The 25336-nt window shown below is 34.3% G+C and overlaps 2 protein-coding genes and 1 pseudogene across 2 annotated transcripts; all 3 read left to right on the top strand.

The window, feature by feature from the left end:
• Positions 1–1732: 1732 nt before the first annotated feature.
• On the top strand, positions 1733–4265 carry LOC142617924 (G-type lectin S-receptor-like serine/threonine-protein kinase LECRK3). Its single transcript, XM_075790901.1, has one exon. It carries the CDS (start codon positions 1740–1742, stop codon positions 4194–4196), a length of 2457 nt encoding a protein of 818 aa, XP_075647016.1. The 5' UTR covers positions 1733–1739; the 3' UTR covers positions 4197–4265.
• A 5536-nt stretch (positions 4266–9801) lies between these two features.
• Positions 9802–12466, top strand: LOC142617630 (G-type lectin S-receptor-like serine/threonine-protein kinase LECRK3). Its single transcript, XM_075790577.1, has one exon. It carries the CDS (start codon positions 9808–9810, stop codon positions 12304–12306), a length of 2499 nt encoding a protein of 832 aa, XP_075646692.1. The 5' UTR covers positions 9802–9807; the 3' UTR covers positions 12307–12466.
• Positions 12467–19471: 7005 nt separating this feature from the next.
• Positions 19472–22368, top strand: LOC142617554 (G-type lectin S-receptor-like serine/threonine-protein kinase LECRK3; annotated as a pseudogene).
• The last annotated feature ends 2968 nt before the right edge of the window (positions 22369–25336 follow it).

Genomic DNA, 25336 nt, shown 5'->3' with positions numbered 1-25336 from the left:
GATGTATTCAAAAATGTTTTTAGCTTCATATACATCTTTGGTAATGTGAAAATGAGAAAGAGAAAATGGTAGGCAAAAGATGCATGATCTTTTATAATCTCCTATGTCTTGAAAAAAGTGGAGGGCTTATTAGTCTCCCTTCTACTGGAATTTTGTATAGAACGCATTTTGCTATAAGTTCCTTGACTTTTATTTATTTATTTTTATTTTGGTAATTTTATTACAAATAATTAGCATCTCCACCATCAAATTTTTGGTTAATTTGAACTTTCTTAGTAAACTTTTACTTTGCTTAGTTGATCATCTTTACTGCCTATTAGTCTCCCTTCTATTGAAATTTTGTATAGAATGCATTTTGCTATAAGTTCCTTGACTTTATTTTTATTTTGGTCATTTTATTACAAATAATTAGCATCTCCACAATCAAATTTTTGGTTAATTTGAACTTTCTTGGTAAACTTTTACTTTGCTTAGTTGATCATCTTTATTGAAAATGCCAAAAAGAGAATAAAATAAAATATAATCTACTCTAGAGCATCATTATGCTATTAATGTTTTTATGTATAGATATTTAAGGAATTTTTTCTTTTTGCATTTTATTTTATTTTATATTTCCAATTTATGATATATGATTTATTGATCATGATCTATTGCATAGTTATCTTTATTTACTTTTTCACTTAGTTTCAATTGTAAGGAAGAAAGAGATGTTGATCTATGTTTTGGAGAAAAATATACCTATAAGAGTTAAATCACATACATCTGTATGGTAATAAACAAAGTATACATAGTTACAATTTGGTCTAATAGTTCTCACACTATTAATTTATAAAAAAAAATTATTGCATTGTGTTTTCATAGATATCTCACTATACATAATACATAATTTCAGATAACACATATTGAACTTTTAAAAATATATGATCTAATATATTAATTCAATAATTATCTAATAAAAAATAATCTCATATCGAATTTTTCTGCGCATCACACAGGTTTGCGACTAGTAACAACTAATTAAGAACACATTAATTTATGGTATTCAAAAGTTTATACATGTGCAATATAAAAAATTATTAAATATTCTGAGAGTACCATAATTACGTATTTTCTCCTCTCACATGAATTATGAATCTCACAGTAAATTTCATTAATGAGATCTATAATTATGTGAAAGAGGAGAGTATATAATAATATTATAATTTAAGGTATATAATAATATTAATTTAAGGTATTCAAAAGTTCACATCGGATATATATGCAATATGAAAAATTATTGAATATTTTGAGAATATCATAACTACATACTCTCTTCTCTTATATTAATTGTAAATTTTACAGTAAATTTTATTAATGAGATCTATAATTATTTAAGAGAGAAGAGCATATAATAATAATATTATAATTACCGGTGCAATGCAGATATTGCTAATAGTTGAAGTATTCATGCTTTTTAGACGGTAGTCGAACAAATAAAAAAACATACTTGGTAGTTTTTTTATTTTATTTAAATGAATAAATACTCGGTAGTCTTTAGTTAGACGTTTTCTAAACAATATATTATTAGTTTATTAAAATATCTTTGACCCTGACAAATGACAGTGGCTCTTAGAAATTTCAATCACAAGACTTGAACAACTCCTTAGAAAAGCGAGTTTAAACCTATTAGACGTTTCTTCTATATAAAGGTATCCCTGGGTTCTCTCTAACTCATAAACCCATAAGCCATAACCATTGCAATGGCTACTTCAACATTTCCTCATTTTTGTTGTCTCTTGCTTCTGCTTCTTCCTCTCCTTCCCACTGTTTTCGCCTACGTCGAAGAAGACTGTAACATAAGGCTGGACTCATTACCTTTAGTTGCAGGGCGAGAAACTAATCCAATCACGTCGAGATTAGAAGAATTTGCCTTCGGATTCCATCCTCTTGAAAGTGAGATAGAAAATCAATTCTTGCTTGCAGTTTGGTTTTACAAAACAAAAGAACCAACCATAGTTTGGTACGCAAATGGGAATAAACCAGCACCAGAAAACTCTGAACTTAGGCTGTCTAGCAACAATGAGTTTGTTCTCTATGACCATGAAGACAATGAGTTATGGAAGGCTCCAACTCCGAGGAATTCCAAATCCAGTTGTGTGGCTATAGGGGACAATGGGAACTTGGTGATTTTAGATGAGCGGTATAATCCCATATGGGAAAGCTTCAAAGAGCCTAAAGATACAATCTTGCCTGGTCAAATATTGTACATGGATACCGCACTCAGGTCTCGTCAATCTAATACAAATTATTCGGATGGGCGCTTCCAGCTTTCCTTACAGCTTGATGGCAATTTGGTGCTTTATTCTCTGACAAAATCTCTGTCATCTGAAGCCCTTCAGAGGGCTTATTTTGCCACTGGCACACTGAACTGGGAATCACAGTTGAACTTTTCTGAGGACGGAAACATGTACATCAAAGACGCAAACGAATCAAACAGAGTGCACAACCTAATTACCAATGAATATCCAGGCTCAAAAGAAGATTTCTACTACTTGGCTAGGATTGATCATGACGGAGGTTTCAGACTATACAGACACTTCAAAAAGGACACCACAAATGATGAGTATGTGAGCTGTTCTTCTTCTTCTTCATCATGGACTGTAGTGAAAAGCATTCCTGATGATATTTGTAGTGTACTTTCTGGTGACACTATTGGAGGTGGGTTCTGTGGACCCAACAGCATTTGTAGTTCCTTTGACGGTTCAAGAGGGACGGCATTTTGCTCATGTCCTCCTGGATTTTCCTCCTTGGACCAATCCTACAATTGGTCAGGCTGTGTACCAAATTTTGCACTGCCTAGCTGCGACAACAATGGATGGGAAGTAGATAAAGAGCTTGTAGAATTTGTAAAGCTTGAAAATATGGATTGGCCATCCTCAGATTACGACTTTCTTCAAGGACCTGATGTTTCCGAGGAAAGCTGTATTCAACATTGCCTAGATGATTGCTTGTGTGTTGCAGCCGTTTATGATCAAGGCAAGACATGTATGAAGAAGCAGTATCCTTTGTCCAACGGAAGAAAAAGCCCAAATATTACTAGCATAGCTCTCATCAAGGTACCTAAAAATATAGGTATAGAAAAGAAAGGCCAGTCTCTGATTGTTGTCTTGGCAGTACTCCTTGGCAGCTCTGCATTTCTCAATATCCTTTTCTTCTTAGCTAGTTCTGTGGCCATTATCTACTTGTACCATAAAAGGCTAAATTTGCCACGGAATATTGATAGGACATTTGGAACAAATGTGAGAAGTTATACATATAAAGAGCTTGAAGAAGCAACCCAGGGCTTCAAGCAAATATTGGGTAAAGGTGCTTTCGGAACTGTTTATAAAGGGGTCCTTGCGTCAGATTCTAAAAGATTTGTTGCAGTCAAGAAATTAGATAAAACGGTAGAAGAAGGTGAGAAGGAATTCAAAACAGAAGTGAGTGTGATTGGTCAGACTCATCACAAGAATTTAGTTCAGTTGCGTGGTTATTGTGATGAGGGGCAACACCGACTTCTGGTATATGAATATATGAGTAATGGCTCTCTAGCCACCTTTCTCTTTGGGATATCAAGGCCTCATTGGGACCAAAGAGTGCAGATTGCTTTTGGAATATCAAGAGGCCTGATGTACTTACATGAAGAGTGCAGTACTCAAATCATACACTGTGACATTAAGCCTCAAAACATACTCTTAGATGAGTGCTTTACTCCAAGAATTGCTGATTTTGGATTAGCAAAGCTTTTGTTGGCAGAGCAAACTCGAGCAGCTCGGACAGGAATAAGAGGAACAATTGGGTACTTTGCACCTGAATGGTTTAGGAAAGGATCCATTTCGGTTAAGGTTGATGTTTATAGTTTTGGTGTGATGTTACTTGAGATCATTTGTTGCAAGTCCAGTGTTACATTTGCATTGGGAGAAGAGGAAGCATTGATAGATTGGGCTTATGAATGCTACAAAGATAAAAGATTAGAAAAGTTGATAGAAAATGATGAGGAGGCAAAGAATGACATGAAGAGGCTAGAAAGACTTGTGATTGTGGCGATTTGGTGTATTCATGAAGATCCTTCACAGAGACCCTCCATGATAAAGGTCACACAAATGCTTGAGGGAGTTATTGAAGTTTCTGTACCCCCACGCCCTTCACTGTATACTTCCTTGTCTTCAAAAAATTAGTTCACCTTGATATTGGACAATAAATTCAAATATGATCTTTATCATTTCCATACAATAGTGTAGTAATTAAGTGAACACAGGCATCAAGTTAATAACAAAAAAGCTTTATCCTCATAACTAATCTCAACTTCAAAATTTTGCAAATCTACTAGTATTTTGTTATGATCATTCGACTGGTTAAATAGACAAATACTTGCACAATAATGGAAACTGAAGAGTTTTTTCTTCAAAAGAATTGGATCTCCATACTCTTGGTCATGTGCCTCTTCTCCAAATTTTTTTTTCATAGCTCGTTATCATTTGTCTACCTTATATAATAAATATTTTGGATCCTTGTCAAAACAAAAACGGATGGTGGCGCAAGCTTATCTATTAATCTTCTCCTAGTTTCCATCTAACCTTTCTTCAGGTTTGTCTTTCAAAGTAATAATCAACTCTTGTTAGATCAAGACATCCATTAACTCGTATGTCACATGCCAATGTTGTTTGATCCTTTAAATTTTTCTACCTCAAGTTTGGAATTAGAGACCATAGTCTTAACTATCAAAGGTTTTGTAGATGGCTCACATGACATCTATTAGGTTAGTGTTGGCATGTTCATGACAATGTAATGCTTCTTTGAATTGTAAAACTTCAAGTGAAAGACAAAGCACAAGAGTCAGCTCTTGTTATTGTAGTCTTCGGAATTTCAACTGCATCCTGTTCTACTCTTGATCGATCTAGATCTACTTGTTGGTTGACTCTTGATCAATTTAAAATCAAGAATTTTGATTCTCTTAAAGGCTCACTAAGTCAACTATCAAGTGGGAATTCAAGCCCCACATGAAAAAATATATTATGGTCCTTTTGGATTGAGGGGGACGGAGAGGGAGTAGAGTAAAGTAGAGTAAATTTTGCCCAAAATTGACTTAATTTTAGCCAACTCTACTCTACTCTCCTTTACTCCCCCTCCTTCTTCCATTCATCCAAACGGACCCTTAGAGCCTATTACAATTAACTCAAATAGAGGAGAGAAAGTGTGAGTCATGCATCTAATGTCCAAAACCCCAATTCTCTTTGTGTCACCCTATACCGAAGATCAAGAACAAAATCTAAAGACGATTTGTGAAGATTGGTATCAGTAACTAGAGCCACAGAGCCACCACAATTAGTAGTTGTGAAGAAATCTTTGAGGCAGTACTCCTTGGAGTCATGGACGGAGTTCGTGTGGAGAATTTCATGATATAATAGTTCAAGGAACTTGGAGCAGTTTGTGGAGTCACAACTACAAGAGATAGCTTTAGAAGCAAGGGTTTATTCTATTGTAAACTTTGATTCTAAATAATAAAATTTTTCTTTGGGTAGGTATTCACTAGGTGTTTTTTCCCCCTTTTGGGTTTGTCTCTATGTTTTTACATCGTCAACAAATCACTATGTTATTTATTTATTTTTTCACTTTATACTATATTGTGATTTGTTTTTGTGCCTTGTTAACAGGGAATCCAATGCCTATCATAAGTGGTTAATTTAATAAGTTTAGCTTAATTTTGTTAAAATTGAACAGCAAGCTCTAAACATACTTCTCAACATTTTCTTCCCAACAATCAGATCTATGAACCAATCAAAAACAAAATCTCCTAAGAGAACAGATTCAAATGCCTAGAGAGCCTTGACTTTAATACCAGCTTGCTGCACAAAAGAGCCTTCTGATAGCATTCTTGCACAAGATTGATTGTGAAAAATTATTGGGGACTAGAGAAAGATAGGAATGAAAAAAATAAACATAGTCCCACGCAAGTGAGAACCAAGGACTTATATGGTTTAGCCTTTTAGGCCTACTTCCAGAGTCTTTTGGGTAAATATTGGTAAAAATAAAGTTTTTTGGGGTTATAGTCACTGTTCGAAGTTATTTGGGAAAATGAGGAGAGATAGTGAATTTCGGCAACAGTGTTGCCGAAATTCGAAGAAAAGTATGAGAGAGAAAATCCAAACTGAGGGGAGAGAAATTTTGAGAATTTCGGCAACAGTGTTGCCGAAATTCCTTCTGCCCAAACCCTGCCCGCTTCACTGAGTGCCCATGCGCGTGAGTGCCAAAAGGAAAAAATAAAAAAAGGTTTGTGGCAATCCCATTGCCGAAAATGGAGGGAAAAGAAAAAAAAAAAAAAAAAAGAGAGAATTACAGCAATGGGATTGCCGAAATAGGGGGAAAGAAAAAAAAAAAAAAAAAAAAAATTGGCCATGGAGGGCCGAAATAGGAAAAAAAAAAAAAAAAAAAAGGAAAATTGGCAATGGGGTTGCCGAACTAGGGGGCACAAAAAAAAAAAAAAAAAAAAAAGGTGGCCATGTAGTGCCACATTTGTTTTTTTTCTTTCCCCCCTATTTCGGCAATCCCATTGCCACATTTCCTCTTTTTTTTTTTTTCCCCCCCTATTTTGGCAACCCCATTGCCAATTTTCCTTTTTTTATTTTTTTTTTCCTATTTCGGCATGGCCACCTTTTTTTTCTTTTTTTTTTCTTTCCCCCCCTATTTCGGCAACCCCATTGCCAATTTTCCTTTTTTTTTTTTTTTCCTATTTCGGCACTACATGGCCACCTTTTTTTTTTTTTTCCCCTATTTCGGCAACCCATTGCAAATTTTCCTTTTTTTTTTTTTTTTCCTATTTCGGCACTATATGGCCACTCTTTTTTTTTTTTTTTTCTTTTTCTTTTTCTTTCCCCCCTATTTCGGCAATCCCATTGCTGTAATTCTTTTTTTTTTTTTTTTTTCTTTTCCCTCCATTTTCGGCAATGGGATTGCCACAAACCTTTTTTATTTTTTCCTTTTGGCACTCACGCGCATGGGCACTCAGTGAAGCGGGCAGGGTTTGGGCAGAAGGAATTTCAGCAACACTGTTGCCGAAATTCTCAAAATTTCTCTCTCCTCAGTTTGGATTTTCTCTCTCATACTTTTCTTCGAATTTCGGCAACACTGTTGCCGAAATTCACTCTCTCTCCTCATTTTCCCAAATAACTTCAAACAGTGACTATAACCCCAAAAAACTTCATTTTTACCAATATTTACCCAAAAGACTCCTACTTCCATGGGTGACTACGAGAAGAAAATTGCACTAATAATTACAAAGGATACAATGGTAGCACAAAGCCACTCTCAAAATTTTAAACCTCAAATACATCAACAAAAAAAAAAAAAAAGTCTTTCAAAAATCACAAAGAATAATAAAATTTACACTCTAATTGCCGCCACCTACTTTTGACAAAACTGCACAAAAAGTATTCCTTGAAAAGTTGACCAATTTTTCATAGAAAATTTCATAGCACGCAGTCACGCACTCTCCCACTTGACTGGGCCACCATAACACAAAAATAAAAGTCTTGGTTGGGTGTGAAAATTTCAGTATAAAAGCCTAACTAAAATTGGCAATTTTGTGGTGCTGTTCTGCAGAGAACTCAAAGACCGAAACTGCCAACAATTATGGACTAACTGATTCATTTATAGGCCACAAATACTAATTCATGTATAAAGTCAATGAACCGTGTGGAGTTGACATGAACTCATGATTCTAGAACTCAGCTAAAATGAATAAGTCTAGCTTTCTGCAGTTTTGCTCGTCAAAATAGTAAATGCTATTTGGATACGACAATACATTGGGTGAGGCTTCCGTAAATGCTTATGTGTATTGGACGGAACACTTGGTCAACATGTTGTCATTTTAGGATACATGTCGTATTCGTTTCACCTCTAACACACAAGAGCACTTGAATGCAAGCCAAACACCAATACATCAAGGGTTGATTAATTGCACTTTCCCTGTAATCAACTAATAATGGGGATACTCTTCAATACTCCCTAAACTTTAAAGCTAAGCAATGATTCCTTGATTTATTGGCAATATGCATGTTACCCCGCTGTTACTGAATTTTGTTAAGCTCAAAAAATTTTAAGAAATTTTTAATTTTCTTATCAAAAATTGTGTTTAACTTAAAAAATATATCATGAATACCTTAAAAGGGGGAAAAAGTATCCTCCCTCTCTCTCTCTCTTCATTGCCCATGGGAATGGGTTGTGGGTGGCACAAGATGGTATGGGGGTTTCGATGGGGAAAGAGTCCTTGAAGCATGGTCAAATTGTGGGTCAATTCATTGAGGACTGAAAAGTTTATGGTTAGTGGATCTAATGGTAGTAACAAAGTTTATGGTTAGCTCTGAGTAAAAAATTTTAACAAATTACAAGATATTTTTTGCTTTCATGAAAGGATGATTTTTGGGATTGTTGTCATATTTTTTCTGATTATTCATCCTCTTCAGGAATTGAGATGATGATTCTAATATTTTTCAGTTATTCTCTCTTTAAATTAAGAAATTGGGGTTCGTGTTTTTTTTCCCCCTATAAAAATACCAATTTAGGTACTCGATCTAAATCCAAATAATTCTTGATAATTTTTTTACCCTATTTAATTTTTATGGAAAAATTGGTCTTTTAATATATACGATGGGTTTAATGGAGATTTTAATGTGCACAATGGGTAGGGCCGGGTTGGGTTTGTACCTAACTCGAACTTGACCCGACATCATTGGGTGGGAGAGATTTTAACCCGCAGCCAACCCGAATGAAGTTTCGGATCAACCGGGTTGGGTTATATCGGTTTCGAGTGTGTATTAGTTGGTTTTGGGTTGCCGATCTTGCGGATTTTGGCAAAAATTTGAGTTGATGTAACGAGATTTGGCTGATATTCCTTCGGATCTATGGAGATCTGGATGAATCTGTCAAGATTTGGCCTAAATCACCTAATATTGACAGAGTTAGAGTCGGGCTTAACGGAGTTTTGGCCAAAACTCACGATTTCTGACAGGGAGAGAACAAGTCTTTGGGCAGGTCGGGTTCGTCAACTTCTCAAATAGCCAAACTGCCACTCAAACTAACAACATCAGGTCCTGGTGCTGGCAACCCGCGGCTGGCCGAACCACTGCTTGGATCAGGCAGTTATCAGGTGGAGATTGTCGAGTCTAGGCAGGTGGTGGATAGTCCTAATTGTCAATCATGACTTCTCTCAACCTTTGCAAACTTGAAAGCTTTTATGCACTGAGTGTAACTTTTTTTTAATCTATTCTTGAAAATCTATGATATGGTGTGTATATATATATATATATATATATATATATATATATTTTTTTTTTTTTTTTTTTTTGAGAATACTGATATGGTATAATCTGAATACATTGATTACACTCACTTAAAGTAAATAAATAATTAAGTACCCATCCTAATTTTCAATTCAAAATATAAATTGGTGGATTAAGGTTCTCTCCACTTGAAATGTATAAATTTCTTAATTCTAATTAAATATTACAAATTTAAGACACAAATACTTTTGAGGTGTTTTTTTAAATCACACTGGGCACATGTCTAGTACGGATGTTTCTACTAGTTGACGTATTCATACTTTCTAGACGCTAGTCTTATTAATTAGTTAGACGTTTTCCAAAAGAATTTGATGTTAGTCTATTAAAAAATATCTTGACCATGAAAAATGACCGTGGTTCGTAGAAGTTTCAATCACAAAACTTTTTCTTCTATATAAAGGCTGCCATGGGTTCTTTCTAACTCATAAACCGATAAGCCTTAACCATTGCAATGGCTAATTCAACGCTTCCTCATTTTTGTTCTCTCTTGCTTCTACTTCTGCTTCTTCCTCTCCTTCCCACTGTTTTCACCTACACCAAAGATGACTGTAACATAAGGCTGGACTCACCTTTAATTGCACAGCAAGGAACTGGTCCATGGAAGTCGCGTTCAGGTGAATTCGCCTTTGGATTTTATCCTATTCAAAGCGATAAGATTCTGAATCAATTCTTGTTTGCAGTTTGGTTTGATAAAATAAAAGACAAAACCATAGTTTGGTCTGCAAATGGCAATAATCCAGCACCACAAGGTTCTGCACTGAAGCTATCTAGCAACAAAGAGTTTGTTCTCAATGACCCTCTAGGCAAAGAGTTGTGGAAGCCTCAAAGGAATGGTTCAAAATCCAGTTGCTTTGTTATGCTAGATAAAGGGAACTTGGTGATTTTAGATGAGCAATATAATCCAATGTGGGAGAGCTTCAAAGAGCCTACTGATACAATTTTGCCAGGCCAAACACTGTACAGGAATACCACACTCAGGTCTCGCCAATCTGACACAAATTATTCTAAAGGGCGCTTCCAGCTTGCTTTTCAGTATGATGGAAATCTGGTGCTTTATTCTCTATCTATGCCATCTGAAATCCGTGGGAAAGCTTATTTTTCTAGCTGGACAGTAAACTTGGCAACACAGTTGAACTTTACTGAGGCCGGATACATGTACGTCCAAAACGCAATATTAACCAATTGGTTCAACGTTTTCAAGAAAAATCCTGGCTCAAGTGAAACTTTCTACCACATGGCTAGGATTGATCACGATGGAGTCTTCAGATTATACAAACACCTCAGAAAGGAGGACACCACAAGTGGTGGAAGTAGTCCTGCATCATGGACTGAAGTAAATGGCATTCCTGATAATATTTGTGATGCATTTGTTAATTATGCTAATGGTGGTGGGTTCTGCGGACCCAACAGCATTTGTACTACAAAAAGTGGTTCTAGTCATGCATCTTGCTCTTGTCCTGTTGGATTTTCTGCCTTGGACCAATCGGACTATAGGACAGGCTGCAAACCAAATTTCACAGTATCTAACTGCCACAATGGACGGGAAGCAAATAAAGAGTTTGATTTTGTAAAGCTAACAAACACAGACTGGCCGGTCTCAGATAACAACTTTCTTAAAGGATCTGCAGTTGATGAGGCAACGTGCAGACAGCTATGCCTCAATGATTGCTTGTGTGTTGTGGCAGTTTATGATGATAAAGATAAATCTTGCTGGAAGACGAAGTATCCTCTGTCTAATGGAAGAAAGAACACAAATATTACAAGAATTTCTCTCATCAAAGTACCTAAAGGTCATGGTTCAGATATGAAAGGCAAGTCAGATAAGAAAGGTGAGCCAATGGTAGTTATCTTGGCGGTACTACTTAGCAGCTCTGCATTCCTCAATATCCTTTTCTTCATAGCTAGTTTCGTGGCTAGTTTCTACATCTACCATAAAAAGGTGAATATGCCATGGAATATTGATAGCACACTTGCAATAAATGTGAGAAGCTATACATATAAAGAGCTGGAACAAGCAACCATGGGCTTCAAGCAAATATTGGGTAAAGGTGCTTTTGGAACTGTTTATAAAGGTGTCCTCGCATCAGATTCTAAAATATTTGTTGCAGTCAAGAAGTTAGATAAGGTAGTAGAAGAAGGTGAGAAGGAATTCAAAACTGAAGTGAATGTTATCGGTCAGACTCATCATAAGAATTTAGTCCGTTTGCTTGGCTATTGTGATGAGGGACAGCACCGGCTTCTGGTTTATGAGTACATGAGTAATGGCTCTCTATCTAGTTTTCTCTTTGGGATATCTAAGCCTCATTGGAACCAAAGAGTGAAAATCGCTTCTGGAATAGCGAAAGGTCTAATGTATCTACATGAAGAGTGCAGCACCCAGATTATTCATTGTGACATAAAGCCTCAAAACATACTTCTGGATGAGTACTTTACCCCAAGGATTGCTGATTTTGGATTAGCAAAGCTTTTGTTGATGGAGCAAAGTCGAGCAGCTCTTACAACAATAAGAGGGACAATTGGGTACTTTGCACCTGAATGGTTTACCCAAGCATCCATTTCAGTTAAGGTTGATGTATTTAGTTTTGGGGTGATGTTACTTGAGATCATTTGTTGCAAGTCCTGCATTGCCTTTGCAAGGGAAGAAGAGGAGGCATTTATAGTTTGGGCTTATGTATGCTACAAAGATAAAAGATTAGATAAGTTGATAGAAAACGATGAGGAGGCAAGGAATGACATGAAGAGGCTAGAGAGGCTTGTGATTGTGGCACTTTGGTGTATTCAAGGAGATCCTTCACTAAGACCCTCAATGAAGAAGGTCACACAAATGCTTGAAGGAGTAATTGAAGTTTCCGTACCCCCAAGTCCTCCATTGTATACTTCCTCTTCGTCCTCAAAAAGTAGTTCATTTTTTGATTTTTCATTGTCCTCAGTTTCTGTGCCCCATTTATGATGGATGAGAACGGGTAACTTTGTACATACGACTGGGTATTTAGCAATTCCTATTCTTTTTTAGAATGAAACGGCAGTAGTGCCACACCTATTCTTGTTTATATTATGCTATCAGAGTCAGGATGATTAGCAGTTGGTTTCCTTCATGCATTTATCTTTTGCACTGTGGTTTGTTCTTGGTAATAAGGTTCATAGTTCAATCTAATTTTTTTATTTTATTTTTATCATGGGTTTGTTAAATTGTTCTTGCTATGATTTTTGTGTGATTAAATTATACTTGTGTGTGGGTTGATTTGGATTTGTAACTTTGAGAATTGTGACCCAAGGGGGTCGAGATTCATTTATAATTACTACTTGAGCAAACCACTTCAATCATCTTCAAATTTAACTTTGAAATAGGAAATGAAAAAACCTACATCAATCATGTTTTCCAACTAACTTTGAATTCTAATAGAGGAAAGGAAATGAAACATGCTAGTCAAGCATATGTGATTTCTCAAAAAGAAAAATATTCAATTCGTATGTATCATACTTGTTCCTTTGGTATCTCAAAATTTTTGGTAGCTTATTTTCAACAAACAACCAATTTTATAACTTTTTTAGGGGAGAAAAAAAAAAAGTTAGACAAAAAGCAAAAAGCTAAACTTAAATTGCCAAAAGAAAAAAGCACTATTTTTGAAATTCAAATTCTAAAACCCTAAAAATATAGGAATTTAATCTTAAATCTAGTAAGAAACTAATAAGGGGCTAAAATTAAGGGATAAAGTGCAAAAAAAACAATTAAAAAAAAAAGGAGAAAAAGGAAGAGTGTATTTTTGTGAAGTATGCCAAATCAAATTAACAGAGATTCCAGAGAAATTTAAAAATGTCCTTTATTCAGACATCTCTAAACAATACTAACACAAAGAAAGAAGAAACTGAATAAAAAAGATGAGAAACCTTTTGTCTCAGGTGGCGTATGTTTAACAGAACACCCTTCCAAATCTGTTTCGACAAGAAATGGTCACCAAAGTAAGCAGGCTACACGAGTAAACTCTGGTTTTGATACATGGGGTCTTGGAACAGAGAGTTTCTTTGCTACCCCCACTAGTAGCCCTCTGATATCAAAACCCATTAGTAAAGGAACTAATGCTCAGCCTTTTGGCAAGCCAAAGATAACAGATACCAAAGCCAGTTTCTCAACCTGGCGGATGGGCAGGTCTTCAACTTAAAAGCCATCTGGGAAGCTATAATGGAGGTATTCTGTGAGAACCACACTATCTTTCTTGGTACCCAATTGGTCAGACAAATGAGAATAGAGAAAATTTAGAAACTCTTTGGCTTTTGAGCTTGATTTGGGTTCTCTGGGTGCTTGTGTTTTTTAGAGCTTTAATGTGGAAACATTTGCACATGTTATTCTAGACTAAGTAGTAAGTACCAGATTACAGGTTTATACTTTTATGCATGCCTCAATCTTTGTTTAAAGTTCTGTCAATTTTGTTGGCACTAGTCGTCATGGCACTTAGCAGACCGGGAGTTTGGATCTCATGGTCATGGGCCTTTTCACTTTTGGGGGTGTTATGGAAGGGGATAATGGACCTGTTCAAGCCCCTTAATTCAATACATTATGAAAAATAGAAAAGTAATATAGAGGCACTTTCGCAAACATCAAATATGCCCAAAAAGCTCTCACAAATCACAAAGATTTAAGTATAAAGAAATTTACCTTACTCAATTGTCGCATGGCATCCTATTTATTTAATTACCTCTTTTTTTTTTCTTTTTCTTTTTACAAAATCGCACGAGATACATATAATTATGGGCATTGTTTATTACACACTTGTGTATATGCACACAAGTGTGTAATAACTCTAAAATCTTCAGTTTAACCCATGATTTCAAAATTGAAAATGTGAGTTAGACTCAAGATTTAGTGTTATTTAACACTTGTGTGAATACACACAAGTGTATAATAGGTTTTATTCATACTAGTCACAGGCCCATGGAATTCATGGGAATATATAATTATTTTGAGATGTGGTCTAATATATTGTTTATTGTACATAATTTGCTCCCTAAAAATTAAACAATTTCTAAAAGTAATTTTCATCTCTCTATTTTTACAAATATATAATTGTATCATTTTTGGTATTTTTACAAATATGTAATTGTATCATTTTTGGTGTTTTTAATTGATATTATTCTTTTTTAAAGTGGTCCGTATTCTTCTAATTATTGTTAATATGCACTATATTTTCCTAATTTCTTTTGGTACAACTAAAGTTTTTAATTTTCAAATTTATTATTCAAATTCTCATTCTCTTAAGGAGACGATCTTGATAATAAAAGATTATAATATAATTACAATTGATATTACTCAAAAAATTAATAATACACTTAACCCAAACTTAACTTTTCTCATTCTTAAGTAAATACACTAAAGTGAACTGAAATGGACCAAATGGACCGAATTGAATCAAATGGACCTAAGTGGACTGAATGGGCTAAATTGGACATAAGTTGACCAAGGAGGACTAAATTGGACTGAACTAGACTAAATAGCTCGAAGTGGACTAAATCGAACCAAAATGGGTGTAATTGGACTGAAGTGGACAAAATGGACTAGATATGACCCAAGTGGACTGAATTGGACCGAACGGGACCAAATAGTCCAAAATGGACCAAATAATGAACCGTAATTAGTAAACATAACTCAAAAAATTGATAATAATTATAAGAATAAAGTCATGTAAAATCATAATCTATGATGAATAGTTTATTCCAGTATGTTAAATTAAGTAACATCAATTAGATTTGTTATGAAATTAATATTTTTAAGTAAATTATTATGCATTCATCTGTGATTCTATGTGTTATTCAAGCTGAATTTGACACCATGTAGAGAAAGTTGGTACACTACAAAAATCATATTAGGAAAGCCTCTTGCATATAATATTTTATACAAAAAGGAAAAAGAAAGAGGAAAAATAAAAAACCATTTTAAGAGCTTTATTATCTCTATGTCTTGAAATTGATGAAGATAATATATGGTTCTCTAAGTAGGAGCGGAACTAAACCCTTCAACCTAGCCTTGGATACTACATTTACATACGGATATAAATACAATGGTGGAATGAGATTTTTTTGGGCAAGTATAAATTAAAAGTAAATAAATGATGTCTCCGCCGAAGATGTTTTTATTACATGTATTTTATATTATAAGTTACATTTAGGTTCAAGAACATGTAAAGTCATAGGAGTGAAAGTGATGGTTATATCATGATTTATAAGTTCTAATTAGTTTTGAGAATGAGTGCATTAATATTACATACATTAATACTTAAACACATTTTTTTTAAATGAAGGAAAGAAAATGATGACATAAATGTGATTCACCTTCATCTTTTAGATATAAATAATGGTAAACTATGTATTTTGTCCCTATCCTTTACACCATATTTTAATTTGGTTCAAAACTTTTCAAATTTTGTAAATTTAGTCCCTAACCTTCCAGTATTATGTTAATTTAGTACTTGTTGTTATCTCTTGGATGAAAATTACAAATGTGGCAAACAACTAAAATAAAAATTAGTTTATTGCCAGATTTATAGAAACTAATTTTTTATTTTGGCCGCTAGCCACGTTAGTAATTTCCATCCAAGAGATAATAACATAGACTAAATTGACCCGACACTAAAAAGTTAGGGACTAAATTGGCACAGTTGAAAAGTTAGGACCAAGTTGAAATATGGTATAAATGATAGGGACCAAATTAGTAGTTTCCCTATAAATAATAGAGTAAATTACAAATTGCATCCCTAAAATTTGGAGGTAATTGGATTTTACACCCTGAAGTTTCAGAATTTGGCTTTTGCCCCCTAAAGTTTGGGTGTTTGGATTTTACACCCTGAAGTTTCAGAATTTAGATTTTACCCCCTAAAGTTTGTGAATATCTGAATTTTACACCTCAAAATTATGAAATTTTTGGGTGTAAAATCCAAACACCTTCAAATATTAGGGGGTGAAACCCAAATTTTAAAATTTCAAGGTGTAAAATCCAATCATCTCTAAACTTTAGAAGTGTAATTTATAATTTACCCTAATATATATATATATATATATATATATATATATATATATATATATATATTTATAATCAAAGATATTTGACTATTTGTTGACTTCCTTATATTGTACCACATAAGCTTTGGAGCCTTCACAATTTTCCACATCATTATTATTTTTTATATTTAATTTATTCTCTTTATTATTTATTTTCCAAATTTCTAAAAACTCTACACACGGTGAAAACCTTATGCTTCAATTGCCACCTTCCTTCTCTCTCACTCCAATCCAATCTCTTATCCACAATGAAGACCCAGAAAACCCGATTGCTTTGGTCCATTATAAACATAATGCTTCTTTTCCTCTTCTAAATGAATTTAAGTTTTTTTGTCTTTGTTTTTTTTTTTCTCTTTGCTCTCCGTTGCAATTTTTGTGTAATATGAATTCCAAGACCGATGAAAGAGCCACCTTCTAAATAAAGAGGACCCATTGCGTTAGGTTGTCTTTTGTGTGTTTGGCATGACTGGACAAGTATGAATTGTATTTTTTTTTTTTTAAATCAAATTTAGATTTTTCTTTCCTCACATTTGAGTTCTTTTTGTTTAACCAAAACCCTAGCGACTCTAATTTCTCTGCATCAATATGGTACCCCTTTTCTTTGGATCTCTTTAGATATTGTTGTATAAAAGATTGCAATAATTTTACTTGTTTGATTTCTTAATTAATTATATTAACTCTATGTTTGTTTTAATTATGGATTTTTTAAATAAAAAATTGCAATAATTTAGAGTACATCTTCTAGCCTTATACTTATATTGGTTTTATCTGATTTTTCTTGTGCAATTTTTTTCTTAGTGCTGTTTAATTACTATTCTTAGTTAAGAAAAAGGTTGATGGACTGATATATAAGATTTGCATAGTATTGTTGAATTATGCAATGTTCTAAAATTGTTGAATTATTTGATTAGTTGCAATTAATGTCCTATGTTACTTGCTAATTGGAAGAGTTTAAGGGCACGATCATTTGGTCAAATATTTTTTGTTTTTAGTATGTTTAATCTTTTAGAATATTTGTATGGATTTAATCTCTAAACAATGAACAAAAGAGAATTAGAAATTTTCACAGAAAGCAAAATCCAAAAAGACATTAAATAAAGCTTGAAGATATAAGCACAATTATAAATAATTTTGTTTACTAATTCTTTTGTAATACTTATGAAACAAATGTAAGAGCATGCTTTAATTATTGTAATATTTTACTCCATAATACTTGTATGTTTTTTCATATTTAATGATCTTATGTGGTAAGATTTTGACAATTTTTCATAAGTAATGTTTAAACTATGGAAAATTATTGAATACTCCGGAAGTACCATAAATGCGTACCCCCTCTTACATGAATTGTGGGTCCTACCATAAATTTAATTAGTAGGACCCACAGTTATGTGAGAGAGAGAATACACATTCATAGTATTCCAAAAATACCTAATAATTACCTTTAAACTACATCTTTCATCTTACATTGAAGTTGATTTAGCTTTCAAATAGTTGAAATTAGAAAAATATTTAAATTAGAACATTTTAACCTTTGATCTAAAAGTTTTCCTAGCAACTAGTTTTATTATATATATATACTTGACAAGTTCAACTAAAGCTGGCAATTTTGTGCAGCTGTGCATGCAAAGAACTCAAAGCCAACACTTAAATAATAGGCGGTCAAGATTCTCAAAAAAAAATAAATTAATAAATAAATAAACAATAGGCGGTCAAGCCACATACGTTAACTACTCTCTATTTTAATTTGATTTGATCAAGTTTCACAAACGAAACAATGCCGAGGCTTCAACCAAGATACCTGGCTAATGTGACTATTTTTTTTTAGAAGCCGACCGAATGACTATTTCAAATTGCAAATATTTACACCTTTTAATTAATAGGCATTCAAGCCACAATTGACAATTGTCAACAGATGGAGTAATTAATAGAGTAATTACGCTATTAATTGTAGAAAAAGGAATTGGGAGAGAGAGAGAGAGAGAATGAGGATTTGGAACGATACATGCATTAAATCAAGGAATGGCATGGAAATTGCCACTTTTATAAGCTAATGACGCAGCTAGTGAGGTCTAATTTTTTTTTTTTTTTTTTTGAGAACCTAGTGAGGTCTAATTGAGGGAAAATAAAAATTATCTGTATCATTTTTTGTATACTACTTTATGTTCCACTAAGCATAACTTGTCTTGTATTGATTTTTTTTTTCATTTTAAATTTCAATTATTTTATAAGAAAAGTAAAATCATATCCTCAGTACCATTTCAAAAAGATATATATATATATATATATATATATATGAGTTTTTCACTCTTTCCCTCTTCTTGTAAGGCTTCTAGATATGGGACAATTGTAAAAAAAAAAAAAAAATTATTATTCATGTTCAATTCTTTTAACAGCTTGAGACTTGAGAGTAGAAAGTTAAACTGAATGACGATTTAGAATGATGATAAAGAGCACAATCGTTAGAAGCGGACGTTATAGGTTGAAACTCTGTAAAAAAAACAAAAAAGACTTATAATTTATCAAGTTAGCCCTAAAATGTATAAATTTCTTGATTCTTCTTGGTTTAGATTAATTATTATAAACTCAAAAGGTGTACATAGAATCATGTCGTTTCTAGGACATTACACTTGTAGATACAAGAAATAAAATCTCAACTTTCATACAAATGCTAAAGCAGAGCAACATCTGTCTGAATAATAAAAAAAACTAGTATTAATTAAGAAGCTACTATTAATTTAAGGGAGAGGGATTAAAGAGTTATCTTTATTAATTGAAAAGGTTTTTTCATTTGATAACATTGCTACTAGTTGAAGCATTCCTGCTTTCTTGACGCTAGCCAGTCTTATTAGTTAGACTTTTTCCAAACAATTTAGTGTTAGTTAATTCAAATATCTGAAGAAGTCACAGACCATGAAAATGAATGGTTCTTAAATAATCTCAATTACAAGACTGCAGCAACCGCTAGGAACAGCATGTTTCAAACCTATCAAACATTATAAATGTTGTTGTAATGGTTTCTTTCTAACTCATATAACCCATAAGCCATAACCATTATTATGGCATTAATGGTTACTTCAGCACTTCATCATTGTTGTTCTCTCTTTCTTCTCCTTCTGCTTCTTCCTCTCGTTCCCACTGTCTTTACCTACACCAAAGATGACTGTAACATATTGCTGAACTCACCGGCTTCAGTCACAGACCAAGATATTAATACATTATTCACGTCACGTTCAGGTGAATTTTCCTTTGGATTCCGCCGCTTTCAAATCAATGAGAAAGAGTCTCAATTCTTGCTTGCAGTTTGGTTTACTATAACAAAAGACCAAACCATAGTTTGGTCTGCAAATGGCAATGAACCAGCACCACAAGGTTCTACACTGACGCAGAATAGCAGCAGTGCATTTGTTCTCAATGACCCTAATGGCAATGAGTTATGGAAGGCTCCAGTGAATGGTTCCATATCCAGTTGTGCGGCTATACTGGACAATGGGAACTTGGTGATTTTAGATGAGCAGTATAATTCTGTATGGGAAAGCTTCAAAGAGCCTACAGATACGATATTGCCTGGCCAAATACTGTACATGAATACCACACTCAGGTCTCACCAATCTACTACAAATTATTCTTATGGCCGCTTCCAGCTTTCTTTACAGCTTGATGGCAATCTGGTGCTTTATTCTATAAATATGCCATCTGAAGTTCTTAATCATGCTTATTTTGCCACCATGACAATCTTCTGGGAATCACAGTTGATCTTTACTGAAGCCGGATACATGTACGTCCAAGATGCGAACAATTCAACCAACATCTTCAACCTTACCCAAGAAGATCCAGGCTCAAAAGACTCTTTCTACCACATGGCTAGGATTGATTATGATGGGGTCTTCAGAATATACAAACATCTCAGACAGCAGGACACAAGTTGTGGAAGCTGTCCTTCAACATGGGATCCAGTGCAAGGCATTCCTGGTATTACTGATATTTGTGGTGTATTTGATGCTAATACTTTTGTAGGTGGGTTCTGTGGACTCAACGGTGTTTGTCGTACCTCAGATGCTTCAAGTGGGGGCGAGACATTTTGCTCATGTCCTTATGGATTTTCTCAATTGAACCCATATGAGGATTGGGCAGGGTGTAAACCAGATTTTCCGTTACCCAACTGCGACAATGGATGGGAAGAAAATAAGGGGCAGGTAAGCTTTGTACGGCTTACAAATATGGACTGGCCGTTTACAGATTACAGCCTTGTTCAAGGGGCTAATGAGACAGAGTGTAAGCAGCAATGCCTTGACGATTGCATGTGTGTTGTGGCCATTTTCGAAAAAACAGGTGGTTATTGTTGGAAGAAGAAGTACCCTCTGTCCAACGGAAGATATAGCACAAATATTACGAGAATAGCTTTCATCAAGGTACCTAATAGCTTTGTTCCAGTGAAGAAAAGCCAGTCTGTGGTAGTTGTTTTGGCACTACTCCTTGGCAGCTCTGCATTTCTCAATATCCTTTTCTTCATAGCTAGTATTGTGGCTATTATCTACTTGCACCACAAAAAGCTGAATTCGCCATGGAATATTGATAGCACACTTGCAACAAATGTGAGAAGCTATACATATAAAGAGCTCGAACAAGCAACCAGGGGCTTCAAGCAAATAGTAGGAAAAGGTGCTTTTGGAACTGTTTATAAAGGGGTCCTTCCATCAGATTCAAAAAGATTTGTTGCAGTCAAGAAGTTAGGTAAGGTGGTAGAAGAAGGTGAGAAAGAATTCAAAACAGAAGTGAGTGTGATCGGTCAGACTCATCATAAAAACTTAGTCCGGTTGCTTGGTTATTGTGATGAGGGGCAGCACCGACTACTGGTATATGAGTACATGAGTAATGGCTCTTTAGCTAACTTTCTCTTTGGGATATCCAGGCCTCATTGGAACCAAAGAGTGCAGATTGCTTTTGGAATTGCAAGAGGTCTCATGTACTTACATGAAGAGTGCTGCACCCAAATCATCCATTGTGACATAAAGCCCCAAAACATACTTCTAGATGAATACTTTACACCAAGGATTGCTGATTTTGGATTAGCAAAGCTTTTGTTGGGTGAGCAAACTCGAGCTGCTCGAACAGGAATAAGAGGGACGATTGGGTACTTTGTACCTGAATGGTTTAGGAAAGCATCCATTTCCGTTAAGGTTGATGTGTACAGTTTTGGTGTGATGTTACTTGAGATTATTTGTTGCAAGTCTAGTGTTACATTTGCGTTGCAAGCAGAGGAGGCATTGATAGATTGGGCTTACGAATGCTACAAAGATAAAAATTAGATAAGTTGATAGAAAACGATGAGGAAGCAAGCAATGACATGAGGAGGCTAGAGAGGCTTGTGATTGTGGCAATTTGGTGTATTCAAGAAGATCCTTCACTGAGACCCTCGATGAAAAAGATCACACAGATGCTTGAGGGAGTTATTGAAGTTTTTGTTCCCCCAAGTCCCTCATTGTATAATTACTCTCCGCCTTCAAAAAGTAGTTCCTTTGAGTTTTCATTCTCCTCAGTTGAAAGGTAAGCATCTGAGATTGATGATAATGGGTAACTTTGTAAATAACTAAGTGTTGAGCAACCTCTTTTAAAGGTGAGGCGCCACACCTATTCTTATTTGTATTATGGTATCAGATTCAGGCTGATCGGTGGTTGGTTTCCCTTATGCATTTGTCTTTGGCACTGTCCTTTGTTCTTGGATACAAGGTTCCCTTGTTTCATGCCTATTATCCCTTTGTGTCTTTCACCTTCGTAGTTGTAATTTTGGATTCCTAGTTCAATTTGACTTTTTTTTTTCTTGGGTTTGTTAAATTGTTCTTGCTGTAATTTTCTGTGGAATTAAAGCGTACTTGCATGTGGGTTGATTTGGATTTGTAACTGTAAGAACTGCAATCCAAGGGGATCGAGATTCATAATAATTATTCCTTGAAAAAATCAAGTCAAACATGATGTTCAAATTTAAATTTTATATTGAAAAAAAAAAAAAAAAAAAAACTCCGTCAATCATTTTTGTCATCCAACTTTAAATTTTAATAGACGAAGGAAACGAAACATTGTAGTCAAAGAAAATTTGAATTCTCAAAATGGAAAAATTCAAATCATATGTCATACATGATACAACTAGTTTTGTATCCCATAGTTTTCAATAGTTTATTTGCTAAATTAGTTTTCAGAAAACAACTAGTTTTAATGTTTTATTATTAACTTTTTTTTGGGGCGGGGGGTTGGCGGAGAAGTGAGACAAAAAGCTTAACTTAAATTGCCAAACAAAAAGAAAAAGCATCTGTAAACACTAAAACAAAGAAAGAAGAAACTGAATAAAAAAGATGAGGAACTTTTTCTGTAAGGTGGCATACGCCACGTCCGTTTAACAGAACACCCTTCCAAATCTGTTAGGACAAGAAATGGTCACTAAACACTAGTTTTGATATAATGGGGTTTAGCCTGCAATGAAAGCTTGATAATGTAAATGCTAGAGCTAGTTCAGACTCTCAATTTTAATTACGGTATGATTAATTTTAATCTAAACACACTTAATGCGGAATATACGTGATCAGAAAATTTATTAATCGAAGCACTCAACAATTGCAAGGACGAACAAATAAGTGCAAGACAAAAATCTAACCGTTGGATTGCATATTCTTTATGCTTCTAATACACATGTCAAATTTTGTATCAACTAGATATTATTTACTATATAATTTATAAGATTATATTTTATGCATAATTTTAAACTACAAAAACTTGTCATTTAAACAATTTATTGATGATATAGTTATTGATATTTAATTTTTTAGAAATTTTACAAGTATGGAGAATATAAGAAGAAGATATAATCAAATTGTGGATTTATCAAAATTTACCTTCAATTAATATATATATTAAGTAAAGTTGTATCCTTAAGCTGTAATCAATTTTGTAACTAAATTTTGTCCTAAATCATTTATAGGCATTGACAAGGGGAAATTTTCACTAATAAATATGAAAAATAGAAAAGTAATATAGAGGCACTTTCACAAACTTCAAATACTCCAAAAAAGCTCTCACAAATCACAAAGAATCAGAATAGAGAAATATACCCCACTCAATTGTTGCATGACATCCTCTTTATTTATTTATTTGCTTCTTTACAAAATCGCTGAAAATATATATATATATATATATATATATATATGGGTTCAAGTTACACCTAATGAGTATACCCTTTAATTTAAGTAGATCTAATGGTCAAAACAGAACTCATTAATGTCAATTACATTGTCATTTATTCTGATGTACCATCTCATTTATTATCCTTTAATTAAAAATTTCCATACTTATCTCTACTCCCCAAAAACGTTCTATACGTTCTCTATCTATCTTCCCTCATCTACTCTTTCCTCCTATTCAACTCTCTACCCTCATTTGTTCTCTCCTCCACGTCCATGGCCAAAGGGTTCCACCATCTCCACCCATCATCCACAAGATTCCACCGCCTTCGGCTGCAAGGTTCCACCGCCGCTAGCCACCAACTTTCTGCCTTTAATTAAATTTGTGGGAAGTGATAGTGATGTTTTTTACAAGTTGTCAGTACATTAAGAAGGTTGACGGGAATATAGAACCCGACAGCCATTGTCATTAGGACGCCTTCTTTTAACGTTCGAGGCCACACCCTTTACGTGACGGCGTTAGGCTGAAGTATCAAGCTAACAAAGTCAAGGCTGACAACCTTGATAGTGAAGGTCCTTAGCTGACGGCCTTTTTGAAGACATACGTAGGCTGACGACAATGTAGGAGGCACACGTAGGCTGACGACCTTAGCAGGTAAAAGTTGAAGAAGTAATCCAACCTTCATTCTTAACCTACCTTGACTTCTACATACTTGAATATAAGGAAAATTCTTACGCTACACGTTCGACCTTAGTCAAGAAGATTCTTATAAGGAAAAGGGCTCTATATGATATGCGAAAATCCACAAACTACTCTCCTAAAAGGAAAGTACTTCTTCACCAAGGCGTTTATTTCGGTTCCATACCACTATATATACCCCAAAACCCTCATGACCCAAAGGTACGCACAGTTATCTCAACTCTGGCACTCTAGGGTTGTTTAAAAGACTCTAACTTGATCATCGGAGGGTTTTTGGCCGGCACCACACCGGTGCTCTCTGTTCGGTCTTCTATTTTCTCTTCGCAGGTGTTGCTTCGATCTGGAGAGTGTTCGCAGCTTACTGGTGTTTTCTTCGGCATCATCAGGAAGTTTTTCTTAACCCCGAAAAATCTAAAATTAGTGGCAGCCCTTGAATATACAAGATATTTCTATAGGATCAAGTACCTAAACTTAACACCAAGTCTAGATATGTTAAACAATAAGCGTGTGTACACACAACAATAAGTAAAGTACATGGTACAATGGCTAACAATATCTCCTTTAAGCTTCTCTTCTACTCCTTTGTTCCTTAGTTCTACGTGAACTAATAACATGATCACAGCGAAAATTAAAGTGTAGTATAACGGCATCTAGATTTTAATAATCAAAAAGTTTACACAAAATGATGTAGTTAACATATTTTGGAATGCATAAGATTAGATTTATCTACAAAAAAATAATAATAATAATAATAATAAGGAGGAGCAGATGAGGGAAGGTAGGTAGAGAACGTTTTTGGGAACAAGAGATAAGTATGGAAATTTATAAGTAAGGAATAATAAATGAGATTGTAATTAGAATAAATGATATTATAATCAGTATTAAAGAGTAATTTTTTTTTACTGTTAGATCAACTCATATTCAATGGTGTAGAAAATGTATAATTCTAAAAGGTTACGCTAGTAAGTTGAACCCATCTCTATATATATCATCAACTTGATATAAGCCTAATAAAAATGATTACAGCTTGGGGTAATTTTCCTTACCCTAATTTCTAAGCT

The sequence above is a fragment of the Castanea sativa genome, chromosome 11 (genome assembly GCF_040712315.1).
Source record: "Castanea sativa cultivar Marrone di Chiusa Pesio chromosome 11, ASM4071231v1".
Classification (NCBI taxonomy): domain Eukaryota; kingdom Viridiplantae; phylum Streptophyta; class Magnoliopsida; order Fagales; family Fagaceae; genus Castanea; species Castanea sativa.
The sequence above is the reverse complement of the archived record's forward strand: the minus strand, read 5'-3'. Positions and strand labels throughout refer to the sequence as shown.